Source organism: Schistocerca cancellata, chromosome 5 (genome assembly GCF_023864275.1).
Source record: "Schistocerca cancellata isolate TAMUIC-IGC-003103 chromosome 5, iqSchCanc2.1, whole genome shotgun sequence".
Classification (NCBI taxonomy): domain Eukaryota; kingdom Metazoa; phylum Arthropoda; class Insecta; order Orthoptera; family Acrididae; genus Schistocerca; species Schistocerca cancellata.
This window is the reverse complement of record NC_064630.1, coordinates 580427846-580447083: the sequence shown is the minus strand read 5'-3', so window position 1 is coordinate 580447083 and position 19238 is coordinate 580427846. Positions and strand designations below refer to the sequence as shown.

At 46.0% G+C, this 19238-nt stretch overlaps 1 protein-coding gene across 4 annotated transcripts in view; it reads left to right on the top strand.

The window, feature by feature from the left end:
• Nucleotides 1–19238, top strand: part of LOC126187764 (uncharacterized) — a 106478-nt gene that overhangs the window by 20653 nt on the left and 66587 nt on the right. For all 4 annotated transcript variants that reach the window (XM_049929029.1, XM_049929028.1, XM_049929027.1 and 1 more), the window contains exons 2-3: nt 11505–11705; nt 12020–12150. In XM_049929029.1, the coding sequence (XP_049784986.1) occupies nt 11505–11705; nt 12020–12150 (332 nt within the window). The remainder of the gene's footprint in view (nt 1–11504; nt 11706–12019; nt 12151–19238) is intronic.

The window sequence follows — 19238 nt, the reverse complement described above, 5'->3', positions numbered from 1 at the left end:
CCTCAGTGTTGCATTTACTTGACCCAGTGCAGCACTGTGGCATTCGACTAGCGATGGGAGCTTTCAGGACAAGTCCGGTAACCAGCGTCTGTGCAGAGGCTGGAGTTCCTCCATTGCAGGTCAGGCGTGAACAACTGCTCGCCAGTTACATTGCACATGTTCATTCTCCTGCGCATCCGAATTACCATCTTCTTTTCCCGCCCAAGTCGGTTCCTCCCGCATCGGCTGCCCAGGTCAGGGCTTGCAATTGCAGTTCGCGTCCAATCCCTTCTATCTGAACTGGAGTCCTTGGCTTTACCACCTATACCTGAGGTCCATTTGCTCACACCTCCGTGGTGTGACCTAGGCCGTGGCTTCGCCTGGACCTTTCACATGGCCTGAAGGACTCAGTTCACCCCGCAGCCCTCCTCTGTCACTTCATCGCAATTTTTGACATGTACCAAGGCCATGAAGTGATTTACATCAACTGCTCGATGGCTGATGGTCACGTCAGCTTCGCATATGTCCATGGAGGACACATTGAACAACCTTCCTTGCCCGATGGCTGCAGTGTTTTCACTGCTGAGCTGATGGCTATATCTCATGCTGTTGAGCACATCCGTTCATGTCCTGGGGAGTCATTTCTACTGTGTACTGACTCTTTGAGCAGCTTACAAGCTATCAACCAGTGCTACCCTCGTCATCCTTTGGTAGTGACCATCCAGGAGTCCATCTCCGCCCTGGAATGGTCCTGTCATTCAGTGGTTTTGTGTGGACCCCAGGACATGTCGGAATCTCAGGCAACAAACTTGCTGACTAGCTGGCCAAACAGGCTGCACAGAAACTGCTTATGGATATCAGCATTCCAATAACTGACCTGTGTTCGTTTTCATGTCGCTAGGATTTTCGGCTTTGGGAGTCTGAATAGCAGTACGCACAACAAACTGCGTGCCATTAAGGAGACTATGAATGTGTGGCAGTCCTCCATGCGAGCCTCTCACAGGGCTCTGTGGTTCTCTGCCAGCTCCACATTGGCAACGCTTGGGCGACCCACGGCTACCTCCTGCACCATGAAGACCCACCTCAATGTCGATGCGGCACCCGGTTGATAGTGGCCCATATTCTGGTGCACTGTCCCACTTCGAATGCCCTGTGATGAAATCTTCGGTTACCTGACTCGTTGCCACTAATTTTATCTGACAACGCCCCATCAGCTGATTTAGTTTCACCTGTTATTTGTGAGGGTGGGTTTTAACATTTAATCTAAATTTTTGCGCTTGTCCTTTGTCCCTCTGTGTTCTCCACCCTAGTGCTTTTAGAGTGGAGGGTTTAATGTGTTGCACAGTGGCTGGCTTCTCCTTTTTATTCTCATAGTCAGCCAGTCATGGTAATCTGTTTTGTCAATTTAATCTCTTCTGCTCATTTCTTGAGTTTCTGTGGTTTACTTGTCCCCTTTTTTCCGCTTAAGTGTTTGTTGCCTTTCCATTGTTCTTGTGGTTTTTCTTTTCTTTCCATTTTGTGTTGTCAGTCTTCTTTGTTTTATTCTCGCCCTTGTGGCATTGTTTTATTTGGAACAAGGGGCCAATGAACTAGGTGTTTGCTCCCTTCCCCCCTCTTTTAAACAAAGCAACCACCATCCTCCCCGCCCACTGTGGACAGCATTCCATCTCATTGTGGAGTCATGCTGCTCATCCGGGATGATGTCCATAGCCAGACTACTCATTGAGCACCGGCTGCAAGCTGTTGCAGTCTGCATTTTTCCTTCCTAGTTTTACTTTTTCCCTTTGTGTTGTCTACATCCATCCATCACTTGCTGGCACCAGGGCAGACGTACTCCATCTTATTGGTCAGCTCCCTCACTCCTTCTTGCTACTTGGCAACTTTAATGTCCAATGGGGCTCTTCAAGAACCTATCTATGATGATCCCTCTTGGCTGACCACCTCAACCACACCTGTCTTAGCACTGGAGCACTCAAGTTCCTTTCAGACTACACACACCTATTACCATTTGGACCTTTCGTTCTGCATTGCCCAGCTTGTCCGTCATCTCGTGTGGTCCATTGTCTTTGACATGTACTAGAGCGACCATTTCCTGTGTGCTGTCTGTTTGCTGACACCTACCCCACCTGCATGTAAACCAAATTGGCAGCTTCCTAAGCCCAATTGGGGGCATTCGACAAACAATATTTCCTCAGTTGTGATGACCTTATGAATGTTATCCTTACTGCCACAGAAAGTTCCATACCTTGCAATTCTTTACCGCGCCATGTTCCTTTGCCTGATGGACTGAGGCATGCCGTAGTGTGATTCGCATGCAGAGATGTGGTGTCCATGCTTTTAACTGTCGTCCTACAATGGCAAACTGTATTTGTTATAAACTGTTGTGTGTGCAGTGTCATCACATTCTTTGGGGTAGCAAAAAAGCTAGCTGGATTTTTAAAAATAGTTCTTTTAAGTTTCACTCCCTCTTCTGGGACTGAGGTCCATTCCCTGATTTCCAGCATGATGATGTCATTGTGGACTCTATTGCTACCTCCAATACTCTGGGCCCTTATTTTGCAGAGATTTGAAGCTTCACCCATTATCACCCAGCCTTTCTCCCACTGAAATGAGTGAAGGCGGCTCAGGTGACATCCTACTCCTCTCAGAATTATTAATGCTACAATGCTGGCTTTGCTATAAGGGAGATTGACCATGCTCATCCCGAACTTCTGCCCGAGGACCGGACGGTGTTTACATTCAGATGTGGCAGCACTTTTCTCTTTCGTACATACAATCATGTTTGGGCAGATGGTACATTTCCCACATGCTCGCCTAAAGCCACTGTTGTACCCACACCTAAGCCCGGCAAGGACAAACAGCTTCCTTCTAGCTGCCGCCCCATTTATCCCCCCAGCTGTATTTGCAAGGTGGTGGAACGTATGATTCTTGCCGTCTGGTATAGTGACTGTAGTCTCACAATCTACTGACCATTGCACAATATTGATTTCATGTGCACTGTTCTTCAGGTGACCTCTCGTCACTTTGTCAAATCATGTTGTGAACAGTTTTCTGCAGAAATAACAGACTGTGGCCATGTTTTTTGATTTGGGGGATTGCTAAGACACATGTTGGAGGACTGGTATCGTCCATACTCTATACATGTGGGGCTTCCGAGGCTGCCTGCCCAGTTTCCTTCAGAAATTTTTAAAAGATTGAGTTTTCAAAGTACATGTTGGTTCAACCTTGTCAGATACCTTTATCCAGGAGAACAAGTGGCCTCAAGCCTCCATCCTGAGAATCGTCCTCTTTACTATAGCCATTAACCCTGTTATGGGCTGTCTCCCACCAGGAATCTCCAGCTTCCTTTTCATCAATGACTTTGCGATCTCTTACTGCTTGCCATGGACTTGTCTCCTTGAGCGGCACCTCCAATGTTGACTTGATTGTCTTTACTTGTGGAGCATCAACATGACTTTCTCTTCCACCCACTAAACCATTTGTATGAATTTCTGGCGGCTCAGAGGGTTTCTTCCACCGTCTTTACATCTTGGGCCTGTTGATCTTCTGTTTGCTGAAACTATGAAATTCCTGGGGCTCATGCTTGATGGGAAACTTTCTTGGTCCTCCCATGTGTCTTACGTGGACGCATGCTGTGCCTGGTTCCTCAATTTCCTACATGTCCTAAGTGGTACTTCCTAGGAGTGGATCGGACCACCTTTCCCTTTTTGTATCAATCCCTTGCCCAGTTGAAACTATATTATGGGTGTTTTGTGTATTCCTCTGCATGTCCGTCCATGTTACACTGTCTTAACACAATCCACCACCGTGGAATAGATGTGGCCACTGGTGTCTTTCACACTAAATCGATTGAGAGTATCTATGCAGAAGTTGCAGAACTACCATTGTTATACTGGCATGATGTCCTCTACAGTGAATACCCATGCCATTTGTCTGCCATGCCCAACCACCCATCCTAGGCCCTCTTTTTTTTTTGATGACTTCCATGGCCACCAGTATGGGGTGTGCTCTTTTTGTCTTGTTACCTCCCAACTACTGCTCCAGCAGATTAACTTCACACTACTCGCCACGTTCCAGATGGGTATGAACCCTTTACTGCCTTGGCTTTGTGCATGGCCCGTTTTCATCTTGGACTTCATTTGCTTCCCAAGAACACTATTCTGGATGTGATCTAGTGCTGCAAGTTTCTCGATCTTGCACACAACTTAGCAATGGTACTTTCATGTACACTGTGAGTGCTCCGTAACCAACCATGGTGTCAGGTGTGCCTTTGTCATTGGCACCGACCCTTTTCAGTGCTGGCCTCCAGAAAATTGCTGATTTTTTACAGCAGAGCTCTTCATCCTCTATCAGGCCACCCAGTACATCTGGCGACACGTGCTTTTAAATTGTCATATGCTCCAGTTCTTTCAGTGCCATTCAGAGCTTGTGTGTGCTGTGCACAATCCATCCCTCAGTGCGACAGGTCCAAGAAAGCTCCCACTTGCTTGCTGTTGAGGGTGTCACTGCAGTATTAGGATTCCTGGTCATGTCGGTCTGAGGTTAAAAGAAGCTGCTGACACTGCTGCCATAGGTGCAGTTATCCTGCCTTGGTCTGCTAGCTCTTCCATTGCTTTGAATGATCTCCGTGTTACTGTCTGTCGGCATATGATGTCACTTTAGCATCACCAGTGGTTTTCTCTTCACGAGAACAAGCCTCATGGAATTAAACCTTTCCCCATGGTTTGGCTGACCATCTTTGACTTCTCATCACGAGGAGATCAATTTAGCAAGGTTGTATATTGGGCACTGTCTTTTTAGTCATTGCCACTTAACCCATTACTGGCCAAAACTGTATTGGATCATTTTTTGCAAACTTTTATACATAAATACGTCACATTGAGTGATTAATTGAATAAAAAGTTGTTTTGAAAATTTTCAGTTTATTAGAACAAAAACTACAGACCGTCCCATTTTTGAGACATTGGCCAAATGCGCTATCCAAATTCACAACCTTATTCTCCATGCATAATATTATAAGAAACAACACAAACAATAAATAAAGAATGTTTTAATATTATTGAATGTCTATTCAGTGTGAAATGAAGCAAAAGACTTGTCGTGTACACCAACATTGCAAACCTATCACAAATTTTTGTTGTTTTTTCTTGCAGTAAGCACATCTCTTCTGTGTTTTACTTGGCACAATGAAATGATTTCCTGGATCTAGTTGTATATCTGTGCTCATCCGTTCTCCCTATTGGGGCAACAATAAAATCTAAAAGCTCCATTGCTTACGTACAAATAAGTAAAATATACGCGTCTCAAAAAAGGGACAATGGCCAGTAATGGGTTAACCCATTACTGGCTAAAACTCTATCGGATCATTTTTAGCAAACTTTTATACATAAATATGTTGCACTGAGTGATTAATTGAATAAAAAGTTGTTTTGAAAATTTTCAGTTTATTAGAATAAAAACTACAGACCGTCCCATTTTTGGGACATTGGCCAAATGCGCTATCCAAATTCACAACCTTATTCTCCATGTATAATATTGTAAGAAGCAACACAAACATTAAATAAAGAATGTTTTAATATTATTGAATGTCTATTCAGTATGAAATAAAGCAAAAAACTTGTCGAGTACACCAACAAACGTACCACTTTCTGCTCCATCTCTTAAGTGGTGATCCCTCATCACTTCGTGCCCATTGTCATCAGCCTTTCTGACAGTTCACCATTTCCATACCCAATGGCCTTCTTTTAACCGGTTATATTCCACAATATGTTTGCCAGCAGTTTTAGTGAACGACATGTGGGCTGTCAAAGACTGTTTACACTACTGGCCATTAAAATTGCTACACCACAAAGATGACGTGCTACAGATGCGAAATTTAACCAACAGGAAGAAGATGCTGTGACATGCAAATGATAAGCTTTTCAGAGCTTTCACACAAGGTTGGCGCCGGTGGCGACACCTACAACGTGCTGACATGAGGAAAGTTTCCAAGCAATTTCTCATACACAAACAGCAGTTGACCGCCGTTGCCGGGTGAAGCGTTGTTGTGATGCCTTGTGTAAGGAGGAGAAATGCATACCATCACATTTCTGACTTTGAAAAAGGTCGAATTGTAGCCTATCGTGATCGTGGTTTATCGTATCGCGACATTGCTGCTCGCATTGGTAGAGGTCCAATGGCTGTTAGCAGAATATGGAATCGGTGGGTTCAGGAGGGTAATACGGAACGACGACGTTTGCAGCAGCATGGACTATCGGCTCGGAGACCATGGCTGGGGTTACCCTTGATGCTGCATCACAGACAGGAGAGCCTGCGATGGTGTACTCAACGACGAACCTGGGTGCACAAATGGCAAAACGTCATTTTTTCGGATGAATCCAGGTTCTGTTTACAGCATCATGATGGTCCCATCCGTGTTTAGCGACATTGCGGTGAATGCACATTGGAAGCATGTATTCGTCATCGCCATACTGGCGTATCACCCGGTGTGATGGTGTGGGGTGCCATTGGTTACACGTCTTGGTCACCTCTTGTTCGCATTGACAGCACTTTGAACAGTGGACGTTACATTTCAGATGTGTTATGGCCCATGGCTCTACCCTTCATTCGATCCCTGCGAAATCATTTCAGCAGGGTAATGCACGGCCGCATTTTGCAGGTCCTGTACGGGCCTTTCTGGATACAGAAAATGTTCGACTGCTGCCCTGGCCAGCACATTCTCCAGTGGCCAATTGAACCATTGGGTAGCTGTACCTGTACACGCCATCCAAGCTCTGTTTGACTCAATGCCCAGGCATATCAGGGCCGTTATTACGGCCAGAGGTGGTTGTTCTGGGTACTGATTTCTCAGGATCTATGCACCCAAATTGCGTGAAAATGTAATCACGTGTCAGTTCTAGTATAATATATTTGTCCAATGAATACCTGTTTATCATCTGCATTTCTTGTTGGTGTAGCAATTTTAATGGTCAGTAGTGTACTTTTTATCCATCATAGCAATAGGGTAAAAGACATTTAATCTTTGGCTTGGAAACTTCTCTGTCTGTATGGCACATTTTGTGGACCTTTCTCCGAGAGGAAGTCCTTGTTTTTAGTTCTCTTTCCTTTTGTCAGTTGGGCTTAATGTATAGTTGCTTTTAACTTCTTTTACTTCTTGAAGTTCTAAGGTTATGACATGGGCACTTATGACCTCAGTTGTTTTTGTGCCCTAAAAAACTACTACTTCAGTGGTAAATTGAGGGAAAGGAGCAGCAGCATTTTAAACACCTGAAATGCCTCAGCCCTTACTTATGGGTGGCAGGCACAACATGGCTGCTTGAATTTTAATAAATTTATCTCGTATTTGTCTGTCTGGTTTATGACACGTGGTTCAATAAGGGTGTCTTGCCCAATTATCTTTAACATTTACATATACATCATCATCAGTTCAAACATACGGTGAATGGGAGAGAAATGGCATCAAGGGACAGGAAAGGACACCAGGTGCATTCAGTGTGTATGCCTGCGGGCCTCATTCAACATGTTCAAGAGGATATTCCAGCAGCCATTAGAGAACAGGGTGCAACCAACTGCAGATTGTGGCACACATTGGAACAAATGCTGCCTGTTGTCTGGGCTTCGAGGTCATACTTGGGTCATTCCAGTGACTGGCAGAAAAAGTTGAGTGATATATCAATGAGGAACTTGAAACTTTCAGCAAATGGCAGGAGCTTGTAGACAAACTACAGCTCAAGTTTAAAAGAACAGTTGACCTCTCACAGGATAGATATGTACCCAGAAGAACAGTCCATACTGGGAGGGAACCACCGTGGTATACAGTCACTGTAAAGAAAGTTCTAAAGAAACCGAAGTTATTGCATTATAGGTGTAAAATAAAGCAAAAGGCTACAGATAAAGAAATGCTGAATGAAACATGTTTGGCTGTCAAGAGAGCAATGCATGATGCCTTCAATGGCTACCATAACAGAATATTGTCAAATGATATTTCACAAAACCCAAAGAAATTCTGTTGTATGTAAAGACTGTCAGTGGCACCAATGTTAGTGTCCAGTCCCTAGCGACTAATGAAATGGAGGGTAGCAAAGCGAAAGCTGAAAAGCTTAACTCCGTTTTCAAATGTTCCTTTACAATGAAAAATCCAGGAGAACAGCCCCAATGTAATCCTCATACCACTGAGAAGATGAATGAAGTAAGTATTGAGAAGCAGCTGAAATCATTAAAAATAATCAAATCTGCAGGGTCTGATAGAACTCCTGTCAGATTTTATACAAATTTGCAGCTCAGTTAGACCCTCTTCCAACTATAATCTATTGTATATCCCTTGAACAAAAAACCATGCCCACTTCCTCGAAAAATGCACAGGTCACACCCATCTATAAGAAGGGTAGTAGAAGTGATTCACAAATCTACCATCTAATATCCTTGACATTGATTTGTTGTAGAATCGTAGAAAATCTGAGCACAAACGTAATGAGGTATCTTGAACAGAATGACCATGTCAATGCCAACCAGCATGGATTTCGAAAAAATTGATCATGTGAAACCCAACTCTCACTTTTCTGACATGACATACTGAAATCTTTGCGTCAAGGCAACAAGTATATGCAGATGTAGAAGTAACTTCAGGTGTCCCAGGTGTGTATTGGGAGGATTGCTGTTCGTGTTATATATTAATGACCTTGAAGACAATATTAATAGTAAGCTAAGGCTATAATGAAGTACTATCTGAAAGAAGCTGCATAAATATTCAGTCCGATCTTCAAAGTGGTGCAAAGATTGGCAACTTGCTTTAAATGTTCAGAAATGTAAAATCGTGCACTTTACAAAAACATAGTATCCTATGACTATAATATCAATGAGTCACAGTTGGAAGTGGCCAACTCGTAAAAGTACCTGAATGTGACACACTATAGGGATATGAAATGGAATGAGCGTATAAGTTGTTGTGGGTAAAGCAGATGGTATACTCCAGTTTATAGGTAGAATACTGGGGAAGTGCAATCATGTCTACAAAGGAGATTGCTCACAAATCACTCCTGTAACCCATCCTAGAATATTGTTGAACTGTGTGGGACCTGTATGAAATAGGAGTAATGGGGGGAGGTGGGGGGGGGGGGAGGAGGCAGTATGAGTGGTCACCGGTTTGTTTAATCCATGGGAGAGCCACAGATACAGAAGGAACTGAATTGTATGACTTGAAGATAGACGTGAACTATCCCGAGAAAGTCTATTAACGAAGTTTCAAGAACCGACTTTAAATTGTGGCTCTAGGAATATACCAGTGCAGGAGAATGCTAAATGTGAGCAATGCATTGGAGATTGTACTAATTCCTAGAGTCATCATTTAAAGATGCTTCTTGAAACTTTGTTGATAGACTTCCTCAGGATCGTTTACGTCTATCTTCAAGAGTAATCCAGTTCAGTTCCTTCAGTATCTGTGACACTCTTCCACAGATTTAATAAACCCGTGACCATTCATACTGCCCTTCTCTGTATGTTCATATCACCTTCATACAGGTCCTGCACACTTCAATAACATTCTAGGATAGGTCACAGGAGTGATTTGTAAGCAATCTACTTTGTAGTCTGACTGCATTTCCCCAGTATTCCACCAATAAACCGATGTCTGCCACCTGCTTTACCCACAGCAGAGCCTGTGTGCTCATTTCATGTCGTATCCCTACAGTGTGTTACATCCAGGTACTTGCATGAGTCGGCCGATTCCAACAGTCGTAGGATACAATGTTTTTTGTTTTGTGAAGTGCACAATTTTACATTTCTGAACATTTAAAGCAAGTTGCCAATCTTTGCACCACTTTGAAGACCGGACTGAATATTTATGCAGCTTCTTTCAGATAGTACTTCATTATACATAACTGCATCACTTGCAAAAAGCCTGAGGTTAAAATTCTATTAACATTGTCTGCAATGTCATTAATATAGAATGCGAAAAGCAAGCATCTCAACACATTTCTCTGGGACACACCTGAAGTTACTTCTACATCTGATGACTCTCCATGCAAGATGACATGCTGTGTCCTCCCTACAGAAAAGTCCTCAATCCAGTCAAGTTTTGCTCGATGCCCCATATGGTCATACTTTGGACAATAAACATAGGTATGGTACAGAGTAAAATGCTTTTTGGAAATCAAGAAATAATGCATATGCATGGTTGCCTTGATCCAAAGCTTTCAGTACGTCAGGTAAGAAAAGTGAGAGTTGGGTTTCATGTGATGGATTTTTTAAGAATCCATGCTGATTGGCATTGATGAGGTTATTCTGTTAAAGGTACCTCATTACATTTGAGCTCAAAATAACGTTCTAATATTCTACAACAAATTGATGTCAAAGATATTAGATGGCAGTTTTGTGGATCACTTCTACTACCCTTCCTGCAGACGGGTGTGACCTGTGCATTTTTCAAAGAATTGTGCATTGTTTTATGTTTGAGGGATCTACAATAGATTATAAAGAAGACGGGCTAACTTAGCTGCAAATTCATATAGAATCTGACAGGTATTCCATGGGGCCCTGGAGCTTTGTTCAATTTTAATGATTTCAGCTGTTTCTCAACACCACTGACACTAATTCTTATTTCACTCATCTTTTCAGTGGTATGAGGATTAAATTGGGCAGTTATCCTGAGTTTTTTGTTGTAAAGGAACATTTGAAAACAGAGTTAAACATTTCAGCCTTTGCTTTGCTACTCTCAATTTCAGTTCCTGTCTCATTCGCTAGGGACTGGACACTAACTTTGGTGCCCCTAACAGTCTTTACATACAACCAGAATGACTTTGGGTCTTTGTGATAGATCATTTGACAATATGCTGCTTTGGTAGTCTTTGGAGGCATCACACAGTGCTCTCGACAGCTCTCTTGTCATCTGTGATACTTTAGACACAGGGTCAGAACTGCACTGAACTGTGGGCACACATTTCAAACAGTAAGTAGTTTCAGAGAATAGCAGTATCACAGTACACTTCATGAATCACAACTAAATGAAGGTGCTGACAGAGATCTCTCATTTCTGGAATTCAATCTTAAAATTAAAATTGCATAATATCTCGTCAATCATAACTCTAAATATCTTCTCAGCAAGGCCTGAGATGCCACTCGATATGTACATAAAGAATGCCAAGACCAGAATAGAACTTTCCTACTTGCTATTTTAACTACCTTTGAGTATAAACCTGGAATATTCCTGCACCCTCTAGTTTCTAAATATTAGTGAGCCTATCAGCTTTCATGTCAACAACAACAACAACAACATCAGCTTTCATGTCTGTCTTTGTTCACTTCCTCATGACAAACAAAAGCTTTTCCCTGTGTTTTTACAGGATTGTTTTGGAGTTAGGACAGTTCCGTTTTCATTCACACTGGTTTAGGAAACGTAAATGTAGTTCATACTAGTGAAGCAAGCAAAATACATTTTTTTAAAGATGGTCTGGGAATACTACTTAAATTAGTTTTAAAACATTATGCCTTGGTCGAGAAACAGCTAATGCATTGAAACATTTTTGTTGCAGTTACGAGCAACAGGTAATGATGGAAGACTTTTCAAAAAGCCTTTACATCAGCTGCAGTGTCAGAAAATAACTTTGGAGTCTGGATGTGAGGCTGAAGTCCCTACTTTCATTATCGAAGCTTGTAAATGTATTGAAGAGAACTGTGGTACAGAAGGGCTCTTTCGCAAAGCAGGTTCAAATGCCCGACAAAGGCAGATAAAGGTGTGTATGTAACTAATCAAGTAATTTCACTTAATTATAGCATTGTTAAAATGGTGGCATATAATTTGTGTGCAGAAAAAGAATCTGTGCCATAACCCAATACTTGTGGGGGTTGAAAAAATGCTAAGGGGAAATTTATTTTTGGATGACTCATCTTTCCATTCTGACCCAACAATATGCCAGAATTGAAGTTGTTATTTCATCAGTTGACTAGAAAGTGAGGATTTGCAACCAGAATAGATTTCCTTTGCCTTAATTTGTTTATTTTATTATTTTTATTTTTTAAATTTGATTAGCATATTGAATTTTTGCAGACGCATCTTGACAGTGGTGGAAAACTTGGTAGACAGCATCATGTGATAGACGTTGCAAATGTTCTGAAGCATTTCTTCAGAGAGCTTCCAGAACCACTCCTGCCATACATTTACCATGATCTTTTTATGCGGTATGTTCATACACTGATGAATAATATTTACAGATGCAAACTTTAGTGTAGTACATAATCAAAAAATTAAAGTGAGTCCTGCTTGTTCTTCCATATGTTTTTCAGGGCATGATTATTTTCTTGTAATACATGCAAACAGATGATGTACCTTTGATAGTTTTACTCTTGTGTTTGAGAAGTTCTCTGCTACCACATAGATTTCTTTTCCAAATAACAATATTGTATTTCTTGTTCACCCCCGCTGTCATTTAAACTTGGCATCACAAACACTGTATTACACTATGCATCCATTTTCTATTGCTGTAGCATGTTTAGTGTCATAGGTGTCAACTTCGTGCATCTTTCATCTTCCACTAATTTGGTCACTTGCAAACATGTAGTAACTCTTACACAGGTATGATTACTCCACTGCTCCTCTCAGCACTAGAATAATGCCAGATTTTCACAGCACAGTTTAAGTACTTCTCAGTTTGGCTTTCGTGATTTGATTCTCTAGAGAGCCATATGTTATCTAACAAAAGTCTTCCTGAAAGAGCTAAACAACAAAGCTATTCTATTGGTGCTATCTGTGCCTTTGTTTGTGGGGACCGTAAAATTATACACAACACGTAATAATGTTTAATCAAGCAATGAAAAATCCAGGACGGAATAATGACTGTTATGAAAAGGATAGATTGCTACTCACCACATAGTGGAGATGTTGAGTCACAAACAGGCACAACAAAAAAAATTGCTGAGCAAGTAAGCTTTGGCTAAAAGGCCTTCTAGAGTACACACACACACACACACACACACACACACACACACACACACACACTGTGCATGATGGGAGATGCAGTCTGGATGGTGGGGCAAGTAGGAGGCTGAGGCAGGGAGGGGGAGGGAGAGCGGGGTAGTGAGAATTCAGGGATGTGGTGGGAATTGGGAGAGGGCAGCTGGGTGCTGTCGTGAGGAGGGCTGGGGGTGGGTGGAGGGAGTTAAAAAGCAGAGGACTAAAAAGACTGTGGTGCATTGGTGGAACAGAAGGCTCTGTTTTGCTGGAGTGGCAGCAAGGAAGTGAACAGGTGGCTGAAGGACACTGATTATTGGAGTTTGGCCAGGGGTTGACTGTCCTCCACCCACCTATTCCCTTCCCTGCTCCCACACCAATGCACCCACAATCCCCCCCCTGCGGGTCCGGGGATTAGAATAGGCCCGAGGTATTCCTGCCTGTCGTAAGAGGCGACTAAAAGGAGTCCATCCCCCTCACGGGGGTAGTTAGCGCCTGCGTCCGGAGACGGACGGTTCCACGACCTATAATCGTGGTCTTTTTGGTTTTTCACTTCTCGTTTCTTCCTTCCTTTTGTTGGTTCCTTTCTTTGCTATTCTCCACCTCACTGTCTTCCTTACTCTTTCCCTTGACTTCTCCTTGCCTTCTCATTGCCTTTCTCTCCTTGCCTTCTCATTGCCTTTCTCTCCTTGCCTTCTCATTGCCTTTCTCTCCTTGCCTTCTCATTGCCTTTCTCTCCTTGCCTTCTCATTGCAGTTTTCTCCTTGCCTTCTCATTGCCTTTTTCTCCTTGCCTTCTCATTGCCTTCTTCTCCTTGCCTTCTCTGGTCTCCGCCTCGGCGTTTGAGACAGTCTGTCCTCTTTCTCCCTCTCTCTCTTCTTTTTCCTCTTCTTCCTTCCTCCCTGTGCGTGTCTGAAGGCCGACCCACGCGTTCGCACGCGTAGCCGGTGACGGGGTAACGCGTAAGTCCCCGCCCTGGGTAGACATGTAAGGCACGCGCGTACCCCCTGGTAAAGGCCAGGCCCGGGGAGGGGTGATTGCCTGAGCTGATACCTTCTGACCATGCCGATTGGTCCCTCCGTCTGTTTCTCGGGAGGTGTGACCTGAGGTGTAAACATTCACCTAAGGCGGGAGTGCCCTCTGAGAGGGTCCCCACAAGGAAGGAGCGCGCCATCGGAGACGCTGGCAATCATGGGGGATTCCTCCGCAATGGATTCTACTCCATCGCTTTCGACTTCGACCCAAAAACGGAAACGTGACCAGCCAACAGTGACAAAAGTACTACCGCCTGCCCCACAGTTCCTCGTAGTTTCTCGCACTGAGGACGGAAAGGATTTTTCCTCTGTCAACCCTTTTGTTATTCAGAAGGGCGTTGATGCCATAGCCGGATCTGTCAAATCTTGTACCAGGTTGCGTAACGGCACCTTATTACTCGAAACTGAGAGTGCCTTTCAGGCACAAAAACTGCTTCGGGCCACCCTCCTGTACACGTTCCCTGTCCGGGTGGAGGCCCACCGAACTTTGAATTCGTCTCGTGGTGTAGTGTATACTAGCTCCCTCGACGGATTGACTGACGAGGAGCTTCAATCTTTCCTCGCTGAGCAGGGCGTGACGGCTGTCCATCGGGTCATGAAAAAGGTCAACAACGACCTTGTACCGACCCGGACACTCTTCTTGACCTTCGATAGTGTTAAGCTGCCATCGCGCATCAAGGCGGGCTACGAGGTTATTTCTGTTCGCCCCTATGTCCCGACACCTACGCGCTGCTACCAGTGTCAGCGTTTCAATCACACTCGACAGTCTTGTTCCAATGCGGCTAAATGTGTCACTTGTGGCAGGGATGCCCATGAGGGTGACTGTCCACCTCCGTCTCCTCATTGTGTGAACTGTCAGGGTGACCATGCCGCATCCTCCCGCGACTGTCCTGTCTATAAGGACGAACGTTGCATCCAAGAAATTCGTGTCAAAGAGAAAGTGTCCACCTCGGCTGCTCGCAAGCTATTGGCTAGTAGGAAGCCCACGCTGCTCCCAGCGGGGAAATATAGTACTGTCCTCGCCTCTCCTCGGACTACCCGGGAGGTCGCAACCCAGACATGCGATCTGACCTTCAGCACCACGGTCGTCCGTTCGGCCAGTGCTAAGATCGCGCGGTCGACGTCTCCTCTTCCTCCCATCACACCACAGACACCAGCCACTTCCTCAGCTTCTGCTAAGTCGAAGACCCCGAAGTCAGATGCACGGTCCTTCAAGAAGGAACCATCCCGTGCAGACTTCCTCCGTCCCTCGACCTCCCAGCCTTCGACCGGTACTTCCACCAAATGTCCTTCCAAAAAGGCGCATAGGAAGCACAGTTCTCCTTCTCCGCCACGGCGCATCTCTTCTCCTGCGCCACCCAGCGGTTGCCGCCCCAGGCCGTCATCCGTTTCGCCTGGCCGCATCGCCGGTAGCCGTACATCTGGCCGTTCACCGGCGGAGGAAGCTCCCCCTCCCGGCCATCCTCCCGAGATGGCCGATGACCCTATAGACCCAATGGACGATGACTGTCCGCCTACTGATAGCGGCGGCAGTGCTCGCTCGAAGCCAGGCCCTAAGCGGCCTTCGAGGTGACCCCTTCTCTCATCTTCCTTTTCTTACGATGGCACTTATTCACTGGAATATTCGCAGCATTCGCTCCAACCGAGAGGACTTGAAGTTGCTGCTCCGCTTGCATCGTCCGCTCGTCGTAGCCCTCCAGGAAACGAAGCTACGCCCATGCGATCACATTGCCTTGGCACACTACACCTCTGTGCGTTTTGACCTACCCCCTATGGTAGGAATCCCAGCTCATGGAGGGGTTATGTTGCTGGTCCGGGATGATATTTACTACGATCCCATCACGTTGCACACCGGCCTGCAGGCAGTCGCCATCCGCATTACTCTCCCCACTTTTACGTTTTCCTTTTGTACCGTTTACACTCCCTCGTCATCTGCCGTTACCAGGGCAGACATGATGCAACTTATTGCTCAGCTACCTGCACCGTTTTTGTTAACTGGAGACTTCAATGCCCACCATCCCCTTTGGGGTTCTCCAGCCTCCTGCCCGAGGGGCTCCTTGTTAGCAGACCTTTTCAACCAGCTCAATCTTGTCTGCCTTAATACTGGCGCCCCTACTTTTCTTTCGGACACATCTCATACCTATTCCCATTTAGACCTCTCTATATGTACTCCCCAACTTGCACGCCGGTTTGAGTGGTATGCACTTGCTGATACTTATTCGAGCGACCACTTCCCGTGTGTTATCCATCTCCTGCAGCATACTCCCTCTCCGTGCTCCTCTAGTTGGACCATCTCCAAGGCAGACTGGGGGCTCTTTTCTTCCAGGGCGACCTTTCAGGATCAAACCTTCACAAGCTGCGATCGTCAGGTCGCACACCTCACGGAAGTCATTCTCGCTGCTGCTGAATATTCCATCCCTCACCCTACTTCTTCTCCACGTCGCGTACCGGTCCCCTGGTGGACCGCAGCATGTAGAGACGCTTTACGTGCTCGTCGACGTGCTTTACGCACCTTTAAACGCCACCCTACAGTGGCGAATTGTATTAATTATAAACGATTACGTGCTCAGTGTCGTCGTATTATTAACGAAAGCAAGAAAGCCAGCTGGGCTGCTTTCACAAGCACCTTCAACAGTTTTACTCCTTCTTCTGTTGTCTGGGGTAGCCTGCGCCGGCTATCTGGCACTAAGGTCCACTCCCCAGTTTCTGGCTTGAAGGTCGCGAATGAAGTCCTTGTGGCCCCTGAGGCTGTCTCCAATGCCTTCGGCCGCTTTTTCGCCGAGGTTTCGAGCTCCGCTCATTACCACCCTGCCTTCCTCCCCCGCAAACAGGCAGAGGAGGCTAGGCCACCTGACTTTTGCTACTCGAATTGTGAAAGTTATAATGCCCCATTCACCATGCGGGAACTCGAAACCGCACTTGGCCGATCACGGTCCTCCGCTCCAGGGCCTGATTCTATTCATATTCAGATGCTGAAGAACCTTTCTCCTGCGGGTAAAGGTTTTCTTCTTCGTACATACAATCGCATCTGGATTGAGGGACATGTTCCCGCATGCTGGCGCGAGTCTATTGTTGTCCCGATTCCTAAGCCGGGGAAGGACAAGCACTTGCCTTCCAGTTATCGACCTATCTCACTTACCAGCTGTGTCTGTAAAGTGATGGAGCGAATGGTTAACTCTCAATTGGTTTGGCTGCTTGAGTCTCGACGCCTACTTACCAATGTCCAATGTGGATTTCGTAGGTGCCGCTCTGCTGTTGACCATCTGGTTACCTTGTCGACCTTCATTATGAATAACTTCTTGCGGAAACGCCCGACCGCGGCTGTGTTCTTTGATTTAGAGAAGGCTTACGACACCTGTTGGAGGGCGGGCATTCTCCGCACCATGCATACATGGGGCCTTCGCGGTCGCCTCCCTCTTTTTATTCGTTCCTTTTTAATGGATCGACAGTTCAGGGTACGTGTGGGTTCTGTCCTGTCCGACACCTTTCGCCAGGAGAATGGGGTGCCACAGGGCTCAGTTTTGAGCGTCGCTCTGTTCGCCATCGCGATCAATCCAATAATGGATTGCCTCCCAGCTGATGTATCAAGCTCTCTTTTTGTGGACGATTTTACCATCTATTGCAGCGCGCAGCGTACACGTGTCCTGGAGCGCTGTCTTCAGCGTTCTCTTGACCGTCTTTACTCCTGGAGTGTCGCCAATGGCTTCCGTTTTTCTGCCGAGAAGACGGTCTGTATTAACTTCTGGCGCTACAAAGAGTTTCTCCCACCGTCCTTACGACTTGGTCCCGTTGCTCTCCCAATCGTGGAGACAACCAAATTTTTAGGCCTTACCTTTGACAGGAAACTTAGCTGGTCTCCACATGTGTCATATTTGGCCGCCCGTTGTACCCGTTCTTTAAATGTCCTCCGTGTTCTCAGTGGTATGTCGTGGGGAGCGGATCGAACCGTCCTACTTCGTCTATATCGGTCGATCGTCCGCTCCAAGCTGGATTATGGGAGCTTCGTATACTCCTCTGCACGGCCATCCATCTTACGCCGCCTCAACTCCATACAACATCGGGGTTTACGACTTGCGATCGGAGCATTTTATACCAGTCCCGTAGAGAGTCTTCATGCTGACGCTGGCGAATTGCCACTCACTTACCGGCGCGATATACTGCTTTGTCGGTATGCCTGTCGGCTACTGTCAATGCCCGACCATCCGTCTTATCGTTCCTTTTTTGACGACTCTCTTGACCGTCAATATAGGTTGTATGTCTCTGCCCTGCTACCCCCTGGAGTTCGCTTTCGTCGCCTCCTTCAACACCTTAATTTTTCACTCCCTGCAACCTTTCGAGTGGGCGAGAGCCACACGCCACCTTGGCTCCAGGCTCAGGTCCGCGTTCACCTTGACCTCAGCTCGCTCCCAAAAGAGGTCACCCCCAGTTCGGTCTACCACTCCCGTTTTTTGGAACTTCGTTCGAAGTTCATCACCATGACTTTCATTTATACAGATGGCTCTAAGACCAATGACGGGGTCGGGTGTTCCTTTATAGTCGGGGCACAAAGTTTCCAATACCGGCTCCATGACCATTGTTCGGTCTTCACAGCTGAGCTCTTTGCCCTCTACCAGGCTGTTCTTTACATCTGCCGCCACCGACATTCTGCTTATGTCATCTGCTCAGATTCCCTGAGCGCCTTCCAGAGCCTCAGTGATCCGTACCCGGTTCACCCTTTCGTACACCGGATCCAAAGCTCTCTTCAGCGGCTGGTGGACGTCGGTCCGCCGGTTAGCTTTATGTGGGTTCCTGGCCATGTCGGTATCCCTGGGAACGAAGCTGCAGATGCCGCGGCCAAGGCTGCGGTCCTCCAGCCTCGGACAGCTTCTTGTTGTGTCCCTTCGTCCGATTTTAGCAGGGTCATTTGTCGGCGCGTTGTGTCGCTGTGGCATGCCGATTGGGCTGCACTTACCGACAACAAGCTTCGGGCCTTAAAACCTCTTCCCGTGGCTTGGACGTCCTCCTCACGCCCTTCTCGGCGGGAGGAGGTCGTTTTAGCAAGGTTAAGGATTGGACACTGCCGGTTCAGCCATCGCCATCTGCTGACGGCTGCGCCGGCGCCGTTCTGCCCATGTGGGCACTTGCTGACGGTTAGACACATTTTAATGTCCTGTCCCGATCTTAACCAACTGCGCCTCGATCTTAACCTGCCTAATACTTTCGATGACATTTTAGCGGATGACCCACGAGCAGCTGGTCGTGTTCTTTGTTTTATCAATTTGACACACCTCGCTAAGGACATTTGA